The sequence below is a fragment of the Haplochromis burtoni genome, unplaced genomic scaffold (genome assembly GCF_018398535.1).
Source record: "Haplochromis burtoni strain Fernald_Lab_line unplaced genomic scaffold, NCSU_Asbu1 Contig_40, whole genome shotgun sequence".
NCBI classification, from domain to species: domain Eukaryota; kingdom Metazoa; phylum Chordata; class Actinopteri; order Cichliformes; family Cichlidae; genus Haplochromis; species Haplochromis burtoni.
The window spans coordinates 323,624-341,535 of NW_024582401.1; the positions used below are offsets into that span (position 1 = coordinate 323,624).

The window sequence follows — 17,912 nt, forward strand, 5'->3', positions numbered from 1 at the left end:
GTATTACCGTGAACGGTATAATATGGCCCAGCCCTACTAGCATTCATGAGAAATCCGTCGCTTGGGTGTGCTGCAAAAACAACTTCCAGGACTTAAAGGATGTGCTACTCACATGTTGCCTCCTGACAGGACACCTTTATAGGTTGTAGTGATTAAGAATTGTTTTGCTAGCTTAATGGGAACTTACATAAAGCCTGCCTGGTTTTATTCAAGATCTGTGCTCCAAAACAGCAAATATTTCACACTTTTGCATCAAAAATAACAAAATCAACTGCACTTTACAATCAAAGTAGTTGTATAATTGACTATATTGGTACGCTGGTATAAAATTAATATGTAATCATTGCAGGTTTAATTGAATTATTTGCAGTGTTCACTTTGGATTCTTCGTAGGGGCCAACACAGCACTCTGGCTAATGAGCAGCCAAGCTGCAGCAGCCACACCCGTGGAAACTGAGTACGATCCAGAGGACAACGCATCTGCCAACGGAAAAATTAATTTAGAGAGATAAGGCTGAAATATCCAGCTGCATTTATCTTGGCAGCAACAAGTAGCAGCATGTATTTAGAGGCAACAGAAAGCGGTGTGGTGTCGGTGTGTGCGCTCAGCCAATTTGCCAAATAAAATAAGTGTTCCCCCAGCTTTAGTGGGCTCAACAAGAAAACAAATGCCTGATTAAATAAGAATATGCTCCTAGTCAGCTCTCAGAGTCAGACGAGGGTGCTGAGGAGAGATGCATACAACAGCTGACCGACTGCACAGCTCCCAAATGCTCTAACAGAGACAGGAGGAGCTCTCTGTGGGGGCCATCTGTCCTTACAAACAGGTGTGCACTGCTCCCAACAACTGCAGCAGCAGCAGGACGAACGCTGAGAACCCAGCACAACAGAGCTGAGCTGCAGCGGGAGGCTTCTTCCTGTGCCAGAAATTAATTCTTGCCGGGTTTGGTCCAACCTGCTCTAGTCTTACTTCCTTATTGATAAGACTTGCAAACTATCGGGCGACGAGTCAGGGACTATTTTAATAACCACTTTAGTCATGAAAAAGTAAAATGCCTCTGGCTTTGCATGAGACACATCCCACATTTGACTGAGGTGCAATAAACAAAGTTCTCAAAACAAGCAGAAATCCAGCGATGTTCAATTCACTGTCACTTAAAAACAATAAAAAGTTAGCAATTAATCTTCTATTCTGTTTGGAAAAATGACAAATGGGGAGAAAGAAGGTGCAGTGCATCACTGTGGTCCACTTTTCCTATCCAACCGAGGTTCAGGCAACAGAAGGAGACCTTTTGCTCCTTGTAACCTCTTTCTGACCTCTGCACATCCACTCAGCACTGCCAGCACCACCAGCAGTACAGAGTAAGTTCAGGATATCATGGCAAAAGTCATCACCTCTGTGTGTGTGTGTGTGTGTGTTTCAAATGAATACCACAGAAAAGTGAACAGAGGAAGTCTTTGTGGAGTCAGAGGGCCAAACATCACTGCTGAAGCTGCAGTATTTTCCAAAAAGCAGCTAATTACCTTTCCTCTTAAACTGTGACATGTGTAGCAGCATGCACGAGGATGTTATTTGATACAGAATAGCCTTTAAACGTGACAGGGACACACTTTGAGTTTGGAAACAGGGGTGCTGGTCAGAAGAAAGCAAAGTGGGCTCACTAAATAAAAGCCCCACGGGGTGTGGACAGACAGCTGTTGGGCTCGTGCCTACACCACGCCCCCCACCCATCCCCATCCAAAGGCTCAAAGCCTGGACTGCTACTGGTCCGACCCCTTCGCTGAACCACTATAACCAGTGTTCAGCACAGCTGTCAGTTTGCGGAGACAGGTGGGAGGGAGAGACAAGAGCGCCTCTTCTCCCTCCTGAATTCCCCAGAGAGCAGACTTGTGCTTCACTCAGGCCTTCTTCACCCCAAAACTGCCTTAATGCTCATTTCAAAAACACGCATCAGCTCCATTTTCAGCCTAAAAGGCGCGAAACCCCACAGCAGCACCCATCCCGTTGTCAGCCTGTTGAAGAGGATACAGTCAACAAACTATATTATGGATGTTTGGGAGCGCGCATGGGGCGTGCACGGTCACCGCAAACCAACACCGTCACGACCTCCCTGCAGCTCTCACCCACACCAACCTGCGGCTGCTCCGGCTAACGAGTCCGCCCTGAGGACGCTGTTGGCGGGTTCTCACCTGGTCAGAGCCGCCGCTGGAGCCGCACGACAAGCTTGGCGTTAAAACGCGCCCATCTTCATCACATACTGGCGACGCAAAACATCCGGCCGGACTGCAGCGTGACCCAGCCAAACTGCGTCAGGCTGAAGAGAGCGACGACGCGCATTCCGCTCTACCGCTCTTTCAAAATAAAAGCAACCCAACCAACCGCCTGTTCAAGGGGAAGAAAGACAAGCAGAATTTCTTATACCAACACTTGTGTACTTTTCTTCTGTCTTATGTTTGTCTGGTATAAGATATAACAACAAACCCTACGGTTTGTTAGCAACTAACTTACCTCAAGACCCTCATCATAGCATACATTTCAAACTGAAAACCAGCCGCGTTTGAAGATTTTAACCTCTCTTAACGTAAAATAAAATCATACAATTAATAAAAACAATAATTATGATAATTTTAGGCTAAACAGGAAACTGTACCAAAAGTGTTGAGGCTCGCTTTACTAAAATTATTGCGCTTGTGGTACCTGTGTGCGGCGCGATCATCGATGGGCGGTGAGGTGTGCACCGGCGCCATCTTGCGGTGAACGTGTATTATTAGCAAGTCCTATTTTCCTCCCTTCAAACATTAATATGCGTTTAAATTCTGCTTGACACCTTGTACTTAAACTTTTTTTTTTTTGTAATTCTGTGAAGTGCAAAATGCAGCGTTTTAAGTAGAAAATAATAAGGTGCAAATCTGGAACTCCAGTTCCAAAAAGCTATCAGGCTGTGTGAAATGTGGATAAAAAGAAAATGCACCTATTTGGAAACCCCACGAGTCCGTATTTTATTCACAATGGAACATAGAAAACATCAAATGTTTGAAATGAGAAATATTTTGCATTTGGTGGCAGCACAACATCTGTAAAAAGTTGGAATGAGGCAACAAAAAGCTGGAATAGTAAGTGGTACTGAAGAGAAGCAGCATGAGGTGTAAAAAGAGCTTCTTAGAGAGGCAGTTTCTCACAAGTAAAAATGGGCAGATGTTCATTAAACAAAACATTTTTCAAATTCTGAAACTGTTTCAGAAATATGTTTGTCAATGTAAAATTGTAATGATTTTGAATATCTCACTATCCGCAATACATATCATCAGATGATTCACAGAAGCTGAAGAAACCTCTATGTGTAAGGAAAAAGCTGAAAATCAACTTTAGGATAATTAGTTTTAGTGTATATTTGCTTGACTGTTCAAAGCATACATCATTTAAAAAGAGAGGGTTTTTGGAAGGGTTGTGAGGAGAAACCAAAGTGGAGATATTTGGCTATTAAAACAAAACAAACCAGCATAAATTCCTCAGGCACGGTGGTGGAGGGGTGATCATTTGGGCTTGTTTTACAGCCGCATGACCTGGGCACCTTGCCGTCACCGAGTTGACTACGAACTTCTCTGTGTACCAAAATGTGGGCATTTATCTGACAGCTAAGAGCATGTCCAAAATGTAGCCATGCAACAGGACAATGATCCCCAAGCACAGCAGTAATGCTACAACAGAACGGCAGAAAAACAAGAGAATCAAGCTATTGCAGTGGTCCAAAGTCCAGACCTCAACCTGACTGAATAGCTGTAGCAGGACCTTAAAACCTCAGTGAGAGGCGGTCAAAATTCATCCACAACAACGTGAGAGTCTGATGACATCCCACAAAAAAAAGTTATTGCATATGAAGCTTCATATATCATTCAGTTATGTGGCTTCTGACAGTCACACGTGCACCACTTTAAAAATCAACTGATGCAGATAAGCCAGGCAAGCCTCCTCTGTAGCTCGAAATGTAGAGTGTCATTTCCAATCCGCCCCATTTAGTCCCACCTTAAACAAGCGCAGGCCCAGAAAGAGCAGCAGCATTTCTTAAACTTCTGTCTCCTTTTTATTTTATTTTCAATTTGTTGATGCAGCAGTAAATAATATTTACAGATTATGTTACAAAGAATGACGCAGCACTGTAAATTCCTTTTGATTTTATTCAATGAAAGAAAAAAAACCTTCAAGAAAATACAGTAATTCCCATAGTACACACAGAGAGGACATAAATTAGAGGCATGTAGAGAGACATCCGGGGGGGGGACGTGTCACCTGGCAGGTAGAAAACATTAGATCCGTGCTGCCACACAGCCAGGAGCGCACACACTCACGCACACAGTGCACTAAGGAGGATGTAAAGGAAATCAGTGAAATTGACACTCTGGGCTTGGGTTATTCATAAAGTGAGCAAAAGTTGATTAATCCTGTACACAAACATCTAAATGAAAGTACAAAAAAAAGGGTTAATACAAAATACAAAAGAGGAGCAGTGGAGCGGGAGAAACCATAAATATTCATATCGATGCACATCGGTTTAACAAAACAACTGCTTCTGTAAACATTTTGAACATAAAAGGTGTGCATTTAAAATAAAACCACTGCAGTCGCATATTTATCTGAAGGGTTACACATGATTGGAAACAACACTAATAAAAACTAAGCCAGAGTTTAAAAACACAAAAGTATGCCACATGGTTTTGGCTGTCTGGAGCGGTTTTTCACACCATCAGAACATGTGATTCATTCATTTATGTTTTTGCCTTCTTTCTTTCTACACAAACGACAAGACTGAAAGCGACTTCTGCACCTCACAGCGGGTCTCCCCCTAAAGACAGCGAAGGCACCGCCCTTTAAAGAGTCCTATTATGAAGCTCTGTCATTCACACAGAAGCACAGCTGCAGGATGGACTCTACACTCAGCGGCGGGATGAGACTGTCTCATGTGAAGTGACAAACGAGTCTCGCCTTGTCGTTCGGGTTTCCGACGGTGAGATGGGAAGAAAGAGCACGAAATAAAAATTATTTTATGGGAGCTCGGTTAAAGTAGCGCGTCTCTTTAATCCAGATTGGATGTGGCATGCCTGAATGCGTCAAGAAAAAACAGAAGGAACATAAAAATAAATGAGGTCCAACATTGAGTCACACGGCTGCTTCAGACTAAAGTGTTCCTACCCTAAAATCTAAACGTCTTCACTTTTGAAGTAGTGGATTTTAGTTTTTTTTAAGTTTTTTTTTTTTGTTTAAATTGCTGGAAACTCCTCTAAGGCAACATTAAGTTGAAGTCTCCTTCCGAACGCAGATGATTGTAGATGTGAAAATGTCACAACAGTGCAGGTGGAGGACAATCTGCTGACCCTCCCTCCTTTCCTCTAAGTGAGATCTATACATGCTGCCCTCATTCTGCCCACTGGCCTCCATGCTACCTTAATGGCAACCTGCTAATTCACAGTTTACGCTAGCCCTACTTACAACTGATCTTAAAGGAAAAATCCACCTTAAAAACATAAAACTATTTGTATTAAAACCTCACATTTCTGGGTCTATTTTGTCGGTGTGTGTTTCTATATTTCCAGTAGAACGACAGGTTCTGCAAAGGAGACACAGATTAAAAGGAAAAGCCAGGATTTCATTAAAAAAATAAAAGCCCCTGAAGAAAAAAAGAAAAAACAAAAAGGTCAGGCTCTTGATGATAAATAGTGGATTCTTCCTTTAAAACTCATTTTTGTGTGTATTTCTGCATTCCTTATTTATGCGCAGCAAGTCACATATAAAATATACAGTGTGTTTAAAAAACAAAAACTGGGACTACCTTAGTTAATAACACCAAAGCAACATGCCGTCATAAAAAGGGCTACTTTTGTCCAACATGAGCTACAGCACAAGAGGAGGCGTGATAAAGCTGTTCTTGAAAAACCTGCGCGAGTCCGACGTTAGTATGCACCAACTCCAACATATCCAGTACCCTGTATTTAATGGATGCGTCGAGGAGGTCCCTTAAAAAAAATCTTCACTTTCAGGAGGTTAAGGAAGAGGGAAAAAAAGTGAAGACGAAGAAGATTTACATGTCAAGCACCGTTCAATCTGTGGAACTAAGTGTAGTCGTAGTGTTGTAGTCACACACCTGACAGGACCGGGATTAAACACAGCTACACATTCAAGCTGTGGCAACACACACACACAAACACACAGTCTTCTCTGATACGGTGACGGCTGTGTTTAGCGTTCTGCCCCCTCCCCCTGGACAAACACATTTTGTCATACACTTACAAGATGCAAAGTTTTACTTTAAGTTTTACTTTAAGATATACCGTCAACAGGCAACAGATCCCGCTTCCTCAGAGGGAGAGGAGGAGAATGGGGATCGGCTCGAAGGTCAGGCAACAAGGCCGGGGGTTGGCGGGGGGAAGAAAAACCTGCAGGCGCCTCTAAATACATATCCACCCCTAGCTTCTGTTCATGATTACAGTCTAATCCGTTGTTTGGCTGCCCGAGGACATGAGAAATGGAAGCCGCCGCCTCAGAAAATGCTTCTCCAGCTTGGGCTTTAAAACGTCTTCGTCGGTCGTAGTCGCAATAGTCATCTGTTGGTCGCTGCTTAGGTAACGGTTGTCATATCGGCTGACGGCACGTCTCTACCAGCTCATGAGGGATGTGCGTCCCAGGGTCATGAAATATACTTGGCTGGCACCTCCGGCACGCACAGAGGCAAAGAAGACCTGAAATTGAAAGAATACACTGAGTGAAAAGGTGTTTGGTGGTCGTCCCAGGCTACCAACAGTAGATTAATAATAGTAGAGTAGATGTTAAAATAAAATGTTAAAGAAATCTATGAGGTGACCTGAAGAGGGCGATGAACAAGATATTCCCTCACCGTTTCCCTCCCCTCATCTCCAACTGGTCATGGCAGATGGCCCCCCTCCCTGAGTCTGCAACTGTTAAGAGTGTTTTTCCCTCCCACTGTCACCAAGTGTTTGCTCATAGGAGATCACCTGATTGTTGGGGTTTCTCTGCATTATTGCAGGGCTATTACCTCACAATATTAAGCGCCTTGAGTGTCGAGCACTTTTGCATGGGAGAGAGGGCAAATATTACCAAGACTGAATGCTGTGATTAAAGGTTCTTCAGCAGTATCACTTAAAGGATGTGCACTTATGTAACCAGCAAAACTGATTTGTTTTTCAGTTGGATTTTACAGGTTATTGGTGACGTTGAAGGTGGAAAAGTTTTGAAATGATTTATTGCAGTATTGTGTTTTCAACAACAAAAACCTGACATATTATTTGGGGTGTGCTCACATTTATCTCCACTGTATAGAGAGAAACAGGAGGGATGAAGAAAGGAAGGATGTTTTCACCTTGTCATTCCTCTCACAAAGGAACTTGAGTCTCTGGGCTCTCTTGTGCATGAAGACTCCGTCAAGGTGGCCCGTCTCCACTGAGCGGATCTCTATAGCCTTCTCACCCCAGCCCATGATCTGGTTTGACCTAATGTAGGCTGCACAAGCACAGAAAGGGGGAAAGGAGGGTAAGTAGCTGTTAAAAAAGCTGTAAAAATTCAAACAACGTGTCATTTTACTTGTGAATACTTCTAATGATAAATGTAATACTTTTACATATTGATAAAAAAAGAAGCTATTAAACAAAAGTGTCTAAAATCAAGTGAAACCTCGACTGCTGTTGGAGTGTAATCGATGCATCAAGTGAAGCTGCTGCTGGGCTTTTCACATCTGATTGTTTTATTTTGAAGGTTGAACCTTCACTCTGCTGCACACTGAAGTTGCCAGCATCATTTGCACCATTGCTTTTAGAGTTGGGAGATCACTTCTCCCAGTAAAATAATCAGAAGTCTCTGAACACAGGACTTTTCAGCCCTCTTCACTCACGGGGCGTTTTCACACCTCCAGATTTTTTTACTCTGGTCCAAATCAGCTGATAAGTTTGTAAACTTGTAGCTTTTCCCTGTGGTTTGGTTTGTTTTCACACAGAAAAATCCAAGCAAACCAAAATGTTTCACTGCAAGCCACATGAGAATGTTCTGTCCGCTCACTGGCCAGACGTATCTGGGGTGGGAGGAAGAAAAGTAAATACAGGAAGAAGGTGCTGTGGGAGAAAACAGAGTTTACACTCATTTCTTGGTTAGTTGCTAGCCCGTATAGACCTTTGCGCATCTATAGTAGCTACCTGCACTGAGAATACAAAGCATAAGTTGCTATGGGATATTTTTTAGCCCTTGTCACATGTTCTGAGTGGGCTCGTATCACGTTCACACCATAAATATAGTTTGTTTGGAACCACACTGAGACCACCTCCTGCAAAGGGTTTCAGTGCGGTGGTTTTTGTGCGATTCAGATTTTTCTGACCTCTGGCATCATGATGAGAAATATCTGCTTTTCACTTACCCACTGAAGTTGGCATTTCTCCCCACTGCAGCACCACATCTTTGGTGATGCGTCCGTAGGTGTTGACGTAGACGCCCTCGTCCTCGTAACACACCAGCAGCTCAATCCCATCAGTGTTGGGCAAGATGATGATGGCGTGGCACTGAATATTGGTTTGGATCTGAGGATGAAATGGAGGAAAAAGGTAAGAGATTTTAAAAAGTCCCCTCACTGCCAGTCGCAGCAGATAGCCGCCCCTCACTGAGCCTGGCTCTGCTGGAGTTTGTCCTTTGCACGGTCACTAAGGGCTTGCTCATAGGGGGTCGTTTAATTGTGGAGTTCTCTCTCCATTATTGTAGGTCTTTACCTTATAATATAAAGTTGAGGCGACTGTTATGATTTGGCATTGTAGAAATAAAACTAAATTCAAATTTAGAAAATGCAAAACACAAGACGTAATCAGTCTGCATCAGTTCGCACATACATGTGTGGGCAGGTAGATGTCGTAGACGGCACCAGAGTCCACATCCACAGCGTGGAAGCCTGAACAGGAACCGTAGATGACCTTTAACCTCTGACCTTCCTCCACCGTCAAGTCAACCAGCAGAGGTTTGTGCACCAGGTCACCAAAAGACTAAAGAAAAAAAGTCAGAAGAAAGTCAGCCTGAAAGCAGTCAGCCACCTGCAGGTAGAATGACTCCTGTTAGAGAACATGCTTACCTTAAAGGCCATGAACTTGTGATAAGGTTTGGGCGCCCACGCGTAGACCTCCACAGAGTTCTTCAAAGCCAGCACCAAGAATTTAATTCTCTCGTACTTCACTGGAATAACAAGTAGGTGGCGAGTTAATCATGGGTGATGGCTCCTATGGTGATCTTTGTGGATATTTTTTTTAATTCTTGGACTCTGCTAGAGCAGCTTTGCATGATTCAAAATTCAAAATAAGCCTTATTTATCTTATACTGAGCCTCAGAGCAACCTCTGAGCTCTAAGCTGTTCAGCTTTAAGCCCTTTTATGCCCCCTCTATCTTCAAGGCACCATTTCCTTTTTCCAGTACATCTAAGCTTTAGGAAACGTACCAACTTTGTAGTGGACACAGCCCTCCAGGTCGCCCACATTGACCCACCCCTGCTTCTTCTCCACCTCAGGGTCATTGTGCAAAATCTTGTTTCGAAGCCATGACAGGTAATACACTCGCAGCTTGTTCTTTTTGCCTGCAGGAGGGAGGAAACAAAAACAAAATCCATCTATCCAAAACTTTACTGATTAAAAATGAATCTGAATCGAGACTTTCTGGTTGGCACGTGTGCTCTACCTGATATGGTCACCAGGACGTTGAGTCCCTCTAGGACGTCCATCTGCTGGATGCGTCGACGGTTGATCAGAGGGTAGACCTTACCCTGACCGCTTCGGTCCAGCAGCATCAGACCGCTCTCTGTTCCCACCAGCAGATTTACTCCTGGAAGAGCAACAGGCACAAACATACGTCACTGCTGATAGGTTTTCATCCATCTGTGGGGCATCACAGTAACTCCATATTTTTGAAGTTGACTCACCCCAGAGTGCCGCACACAGGATCTCAGAGTTGAACCTCTTCTTGTACTTGCGAATCTCCGGGGTGTCGCTCGGTGGACGAGTGTTGACCGGGTTGACATTAACCACCGAGCCTTTACGGGATGGGTCGGACCGCAGCTGATCTGACAGGCGCCCGTCTTGCCCAAATCCAGCTGGAAAGGGAAAGCAGAGGCAGTGCACATTAACTTTGCAGATAACAGAGAGGAATTAGTGTTGAAGATGCATTTTTGCAGTGGGCTGTATATCCAGACTTACCCATGTTGTTGAGGGAGCTCCCGCTGGATGGAGATATCTGCAGCAGACGCGGGTCGATGAAGGGCGTGAACGAGGAGGAAGACTTGTGTTTGGACATGGAGTTGCTCTCCGACTGCGACTGGTGGAGATATCGGATATTTAGAAAACCTAGAGCTCAAAACATTCCCAATAAAATAACTTCAAATGCACCGAGCTGAAACATGAATCAAACTTGATTTGTTACAGTGATTTGTAATTCCTAAGAACGACTGTTTATTTAAACGGCAGCAGAGGCCCCTCAGGTTTGAGCTTATGAGTTATAGCTCTACCTCTGGGGTCTCGTTAAACAACATCCAGCTTAAATGCCTTCAAAACCACATTTTTACAGCACAACTGGGAACAAAGTCCCCCCACCACCCACCGCGGGAAAAAAGCAAATGAAAAAGATTAAGTGCAGTTATGTTAATTGTTTTGATGTTAGTGAAGGCACAAAATATGTCAGAGGACAAACAACATGTGCAACAAGAAGAAGAAAAAAATGTGTTGAAGGAAACATTAAGTGATCCAAACACAGGCTGCTGTGAACTGTTAGAGAAGAAAAAAAGCTGCTCTTAATGAAGCACAGACACACAAGGATACTCCACCACCCAAGACGCATGTTGTTTGCAAGGTAGTGCTGCTCTATAAATGGGACATTTATCTTAGAAATATTCATACAAATCCCAAGAAGCTCGGGCTTTAGTTTCCTGCGTGTTATGAGCACGTTGCGCCACAAGGAGGCGCCAGTGTTAGCACAGTGTGATGCAGTGAGGTGCGGGAGGGGAAAGGAGGTTGCAGCAGCTCAGAAGATTCAAACCAGCTGAGTGAAGAGTGAGCAGAGAAGAGGAAGTGTGAAGCCAGCAGGACATGGAGGAGGAGAGGATGCAGGGCAGGCAACCCAGGAATGGACAGCTGACGTGTACAGACCGAGATGGAGGTTTGCATTTTATAGCCGTCACAATAAACCTGATACCATTTTTTTAAGCTATACAAAAAGTCTGCACATTTTTTCTACTGCCCACTCCTCAGCTGTTTGCCCTTAGTTGTGTGATGGGGACATACCTCTATGGCAGTGAGCTCGTCCAAAGAGATCTGTGGGGATACTGCAGGACTGGCATGGCTAGATGATGAGGGTAAGGAGGAGGTGGTAGTGGTGGTGGAAGAGGAGGAGGAGGAGGAGAAGGAAGGGATGGTTGTGGAAGAGGAAGTGGAATGATGGCTCTGCTGGATAAGGTCTGGTAGGTGGTGTATGCGGCCCGGAAAGCCGTTTTTCTCTAGCGGGCCGCGACCAGGGGGTTGGGGTTGGCCGTGGCCAGCCGAGGAAGGAGAGGAAGATGAGAGAGTGACCAACCGCTTTATGTCAGCTGTGCTCTGGAAGCAAGAACAGGCACACTTGGGCTCAAGCAAGCAGGTGGGAAAGAAGGTGGAGCTGTGTGTCTGGCTGCTAGCCTGCTGCTTGGTGTAGCAACCTGACATATTAAGATTATTCATCTTCAAATGTGAAAGCCTATGAAATGGCATGATCATATGCAGGAACAACCAAGAACTTGTGGAGAATGAGTAGTTAAAACAACACTGACGCTGGACAGAGAAAATTCTAAACTACATTCCTAATCAGCACCACCAATCGGTCAAAATCAGGCACCACCGGCCCGTCCTTCTTACCTGTCTGATGACCAGTGTGCCATCCTTGGAGGGTGTGGTTGCCTGTTCGCTTTCCGAGTCTTCGACCAGCATGGTTTTAGCAGACTCCGTCTCGCCGTTACTCACTCTCCTGCGGAAGCCATGGGGATATCTGATGTCCCATAACCAGACCAGAGTTAAACCAGCAGTCATGCAGATAAGCCATGCAGCACTGATTAATAAAAGAGGCATCAGGTGTATTACCCAGCTTTGGAGTCCTCGGCCCCTGAGGTGGACTCTTCTCCTGCCTCCTGGTCCACCTCTTCCTCGTCCTCCTCGTCGGTCGTGCCCGACTCGTCACTGGAGGAGGAGTAGTCTGTGACCTTGTGAGGAGGTCGCACATCGTCGACTGCGCGCAGCTCCTTGGCGAGCGCTGTCAGGTCCTGAAAGCAGCAGCGAAGGTTTTAGACGTGCTGACAGGTCAACCTGCGAGCTCAGGTCCATTTCTCCGCTTTGGTGCAAGTTGCATTCTGCCTGAAGCAACGGCGCTAAGACCACTAAGGCGGTCCCATTTCTGGGTGGCCCTGTTTGGTTCATACTAATGAAATTTTAGTTGGCTTAGATTTTTCAGCACAAAAAGAAACTGCACCAAAGAGGACAAACACTCCAAGTTTAAAACCTCCCTCCATAACAGAGGTTGCCCAGACAACGCATCAATATGATAGACTGGGCACACAAAGTGGACCCATTGTGCCTTTTGGCTGAATGATGTCATAGGGTGCACAGATACCCTCCCCCCCACCCATTATCTTCATCTAAGGCACACAGAAGCTCCACCCACCTACTGTTCAAACATCCTGCTTAGGGAGGAGCAGCCAATCAGAAGAAAGCTGGCTTTAAAAGGGAGAACAGCTAAAAAGTACAAAGCTACACTGGCAGACTTCAAGACTACAAATATTGAGTCTGAAATGAGCAGACTAGGTCCACTTTAAATAAAAAGGCACAACAGGAAATCGTACTGTAGAAAGTCTGAAATCTGAATCCCTCCTTGGTTCAAGGAACTGTTTATGTTTCTACTTCGTCTCTTTCACTTGTGGGTACAAACCTGTACCGTCTTTTTCCATCTTTTAAACAACCTTCATGTAGTCTGACCTCTAGGAAACAGTGAAGTAAGCAGCATGTTGTATGGGGGAATGTCAGATTACTAAAGAGCCTCTTTCTGTGGCCTAAATGAGTGTTTCACCTCATCCTCCTTAACATGTTTGTCCTCTTCATTTTCCCTCGCCCCTTTGTCATAATATAGTCGCATAAGCTTCTAAAAAGAGCAAGAAAAAGAAGGAGGGGATACTTCCGTGCTTCCAAGCCACAGTTTATCCACAAACACAAACAGGTGATCGCGAGCCATTCTGACAAGTACAAGGGAACACAGGAGGGGCGTGTTTGCATTCAAATGTGGTTGCATTCAAATCTAGGAGCAGGAAGCTGCGGCGCAGGGTTAACCCTCCTTTTGTCTTGTGCATTTTTCTTGAGAGCAAGCGCAAAAAAAAAAAAAGTGGAGGCGTATGGAAAGGTGCCAGGGGACGGTAAAGGCAGAAATGAAATAGTGAACCAATCTCCACAAAAGGAGCAAATGCCTTTTATCTGAAATCTTTATCGTGTAATGCCATGAGCAATGCATGAGCAGTGGTGCAGGCATAGCAGAGGTGAGATTATGTAATCTCAGTTAATAGGCTTACCACATCACCCTAAGCAAGGCACCCCACCCAAACAATCAGGAAGCATTGGATTCACGTAAGGTTCCCACACCAGGTGGTTGGATAATTGGAGCAGTGGAAAATAGAGCAAAGTGGGAAAAACTGTTTTCACCTATTCATTTTCAAGTTTAACAGCACTCGAGTAACAGTGGACTTACAGCTGGTCGAGTGGGCCTGGCGACGTTCTTTTCATCCTGTTTCTTGGAAACGTTTTCAGGCCGCTGGAGAGGCGATCCTTCAGATTTGGAGGAAGCTTTGTGGAAATGAAAGGAAATGGCGTTAGTGAGGGGAGACCGAAGAGAGCTGGATGTGCGCAAAGGCGCTTTAATTGGCAAAAAAACAAAAAACAAAAAAACTTATTTGAGCACCAGCTCAGAGGATGGCATTTGAGCCAGATTTGTATAATTATGGTAATAATCCTAATCCGCTAATAAGCAGTCGGTAGGGTTAGTGAGATGTAGCCGAGTACAGTACCAGGGGACTCACAGCGTGGCCTGAAACGGTCCCCAGGACTGGCCTGGGAGCTGGAGTTGGAGGAGCCGGACGAGCTGCCGCTGCCTGGCCGGGACTGCAGCTTCTCCACTCGATCCCACAGCGGACGCTGCTCCACGTTACTGTGACGAGGAAGAACAAGCACATGGAAACAAACCCAACTCCACTGTCAGTTTATCATGTGATATGTTAACATTTTGTCCCTACCCTCCCTGCGCTTTTCAGGATACGCTACATATATTTTTGTGATTTTGATCGTACTAATTCAAGCTAAACTTGGATTAGTGGGAGTTTACATCACCGCAGAATCAAAGCACATTTTTTTGCATTTTATATGCAAACATAAGCAACTTATAAATATTAATCTGCAATATTATAAGCAGTCATAATATTATGTCTTAATAATATGTCTTTTCTAGCATTTGTTTTTATTTTCTGAAACTCTCTATTCTGAGAGGCACCCCTATGTAGGGGAGGGGTTACTGTTTTGGCTTTTACAACTTTTAACAGCGTCCATGTGAGCAGCTCTCTTAGATAGACCACATCCACATAATCCAAAAGTGAGACACGCCTGAGGTCTCTTTACCCACCTGCCTGCGTTCCTCTGTCCGCCCTGATTGCTGGGCTGTGAAGGCAGAGGGGACTCTCTACGTGACAGTACAGGAGACCTGGATGTTGTCCTCACTGGTACCTGGGAGACAAGTATTTGATGATCATCACAAATGAATATGTTCCTAAAAACAATCACCTAATAGGAAAACAGTGTCATCAAACAAGGGAGCTTATCCTCTGGTTCAGGCTCATGCTAATTCAGTGAGCATACATTGGGATTTGAAGCTGAAGTGGAAATCAGCCTAGAATTTAAAAACTGTCCTAGTTTGACCACTGAAACAGAGATAATCTTAGGGCGTAGCTGAACACAGCGGAGCAGAGAACAGTACACCCCCACAACACACTGAGAGCGATTTAGATTAGAGGAATGTGCGGTTTTATTTCTCATTCATGATTTTGAATATGAGCGATGGGGTAATCTGTCGGCCCAGAAATTCAAAGTTGCTCTGATTCATTTGAATACGCCCTCACAGCAGTTTTAAGTGTTAACAAGTGAGACTAGACGCAGCAAGGCAGACGCACACAGCCAGGAGGAGGCTGAACAGCATGCTACGTAAAAGTGGATGAGAGGAAGTGAGCGATGGAGGAGAGATTTGAAGGCTGGGTGTGGGAGGAGGGGGGAGAAGGCAGCCGTCCCCCGGCACCTTACCTTGGGAGGGACCTCCTCGCTGCTGGCCTGATGTTCAAGCCTAGCCTGAGGGTGGTGGAGGGGAGGTTGGGGTTGGGGATCTGTGCGTGCAGGCGATGGGTGGTGGTGGTGGTGATGGTGGGGGTCCTGGGAGCGCAGGTGAAGTTGTGCAAAGCTAGAGGCCACACCGCCGGACTCGCTGAAGGACTGAGAGCGGGCAACCACGGGCGGAGGAGGAGGAGAGGGGGCAGCGCTGTTGCTGCTCTTTAGAGCAGCCAGGTGAGACCACTGGACCTTTTTGGGAGTCAGGAAGAGGAAGAGCAGGGGGGAGGGGGTGAAACAAGCAGACAACACAGTGAGACATGAGGGAAGATGCGTGTGGCTTTTTACATAATGTACACATGCACACGGCAGACAGCACAACACGAAACAATGACTTTTTCACTCTTACAGTCGGCGTTTTGTTTTTTTACAGGAATCAACCATTTGAAGAAAGAGGAGCCTGTGTCGGTGTGATAAATATGACGCTTCTGTTTCAAAAGTGTCATTCCAAATTACACATTACAATTTCTGAGCTTTAAAAAAGGTTCAAAGGCAGATTATGTTGCAATCAGCCTATCCCAGCTTTTCTGCTGAGTAACATACACAAGTAGTGCATTTTGCAGAAGTCTGCTGCAAGCAGAGCATCTAATTGCTTTTGCAATAAGCCACTGTCGTCAGTACTTGTTTTATATTCATGTTGTGAACCCACAATTAGATTTTTTATGTGCAAAGAGTCTTTACTGAGGAAGAGAAAAATGAAAAACAAAACAAAAACACTTTTCTTCACAAAAATCCTCAAAGTGAAGAAAAGCTTCTTTCAAATTTATTAAAAATAAAAAAACAAATGTAACAGATTTTTACTCCTCAGACACACAAACATGAGTTTAAGCAAAGTTAAGCTGAATTCTGCTGACAAACAAAAAACCCACAAATCTGGTGCCATGTCTCCCCCCCTTCCCCCCCAAGATTGCAAAGTGCAGCAGATTTACTGAAGAGGTTACGGCTGCTATATGGCTGTTATTCTCCTCTAATTTAGTGTTGATTCGACAGAAATTGAACTGTCAGCGTGTGCTGGAGTTTTTTTAAACCCTCACTCTGAAAAGGTGATGAGGCTAAGTGTCTCACTCCCAAGTGTCTTAGCCACAGAGTGCAAGGTTGGTCATGCAGTTTTGCAGCCGTTATGATAAATTGGAGTTCAGTTTTCCCCCCCCCCACTCTTCTCAAGTGGAAATATCAAAGAGTTCAGGAGGTTAAGTGGCAAAACTGTCCCATTTCTCTGTTGATCTGTTCTTGAATTGTTCTGTGATTGAGAGCTTAGTCTGTAAAAGGTACATATTTTCCCACAAATACCACTACACCCATCTCTGTATGGGCATTCTTGTAGGAAAAAGATGACGCCACAGAGCGGCCCAAGAGAAATCATGAATATGTTCAGTATATTCAGCAAAAAGGCTGCGCTGAGCGTGCAAAAAGGATTTCAGGAGGGTAAATTATAGCTCTATTTGCTCATTTGAAAGAAAAACATAAAACAAAAGCGAGAAATAAAATGATTGGCTTTTTAGCACTGGCGGAGGCAGTGATTGATGAACTCATTCACTATATCAGGAGCCTGTCATGTTTTTTTAAAACTACTCAGACTGCTGACTGAAGTGCTTATGACTTATTGTGAGTCTCAACAGTAGGACAAAAATAATACCCAGGGAAATCAAAAAAGGTGAACAGTCTAAAGCCACAGTTCACTCAAACACACACATTCTGCCCAGCCTCGCCTTCTCCTATTTTTTATTTTATTTTTTTCTTTATTCGAAGTGGGCTAAATGTCTGAGAAAACTGACACAAATCCAGTGCAGCGACAGAATGAAGGAGGAGGAGGAAAAGGCTAGGGAGCAGCGGAGGAAGGAGTTACCTGAGGCTCCATGGGTCGGTGCATGGCAGATGCGTCGGACGAGGAGCCGCCGTTGGAGAACGGTTCAGAGGAGCGGGGAGGCAGAGGGGGCTGCTTGGGAGGGGCGGCCTGAGGGGAGCCCTGAATGTTCTTACGGTAGCGCTCGTCGGCCTGAGATGGAGGAATTGTAGAGGGTGGGTGAAAAAAAGGGATGAGTATCAGGGAAAAATTGATCTTGTGGTCTCTTAGGAAACTTTTACATTTAACCAACAACGATCAGCAACATACAGCTGGTGACAACGATATTAAACATGCTTGAAGCCAACTGTGGGCAGCCATACAGACAGATACATGTGCAGACGTAGGAGGAGAGGGACTCTTTCAAACACATCCCAGGATTTAAGTATGCAGTGGGGGGAAAGATCGCAGTTAATGACGCAGGCTTCGGTGCCCCTGCGTGTTAGTTTGGGCCTCAGTCATCCACATGCAGTGGCCCAGTCCACACACAGAGTCGACACAGCCACACTGAAGAATTTATCAGACTGGATGTCAAAAGACAAAGAGGAATCCCTGAAAGCTTCTTTATTCTAACTCTCCTAGACCTTAAATATATTTCTCTCTCGTTCAGCCAGCT

General features: G+C 44.8%; 2 protein-coding genes across 10 annotated transcripts in view; both read right to left on the reverse strand.

Moving 5' to 3' along the window:
* Positions 1 to 2,327, reverse strand: part of LOC102309795 (probable ribonuclease ZC3H12C) — a 17,000-nt gene extending 14,673 nt beyond the window's left edge. The window contains exon 1 of one of the 2 annotated variants that reach the window (XM_005920058.3): positions 2,191 to 2,327. The gene's annotated coding sequence lies outside the window, so the exon portion shown is untranslated. Of the gene's footprint in view, positions 1 to 2,134 lie in introns of both variants that reach the window. The other variant, XM_005920059.3, reaches the window with a different exon arrangement.
* Positions 2,328 to 4,156: 1,829 nt separating this feature from the next.
* LOC102309480 (mitogen-activated protein kinase kinase kinase kinase 4) overlaps positions 4,157 to 17,912 on the reverse strand; it is a gene marked incomplete in the record, with an annotated part of 39,512 nt that continues 25,756 nt past the window's right edge. The window contains 17 exon segments of one of the 8 annotated variants that reach the window (XM_042219913.1): positions 4,157 to 6,732; positions 7,371 to 7,510; positions 8,415 to 8,574; positions 8,878 to 9,027; positions 9,114 to 9,214; positions 9,474 to 9,608; positions 9,710 to 9,853; positions 9,951 to 10,121; positions 10,225 to 10,342; positions 11,305 to 11,613; positions 11,908 to 12,016; positions 12,130 to 12,308; positions 13,778 to 13,872; positions 14,106 to 14,233; positions 14,702 to 14,802; positions 15,373 to 15,645; positions 17,300 to 17,449. In XM_042219913.1, coding sequence (XP_042075847.1) covers positions 6,649 to 6,732; positions 7,371 to 7,510; positions 8,415 to 8,574; positions 8,878 to 9,027; positions 9,114 to 9,214; positions 9,474 to 9,608; positions 9,710 to 9,853; positions 9,951 to 10,121; positions 10,225 to 10,342; positions 11,305 to 11,613; positions 11,908 to 12,016; positions 12,130 to 12,308; positions 13,778 to 13,872; positions 14,106 to 14,233; positions 14,702 to 14,802; positions 15,373 to 15,645; positions 17,300 to 17,449 — 2,547 coding nt within the window. 8 annotated transcript variants of the gene reach the window in all.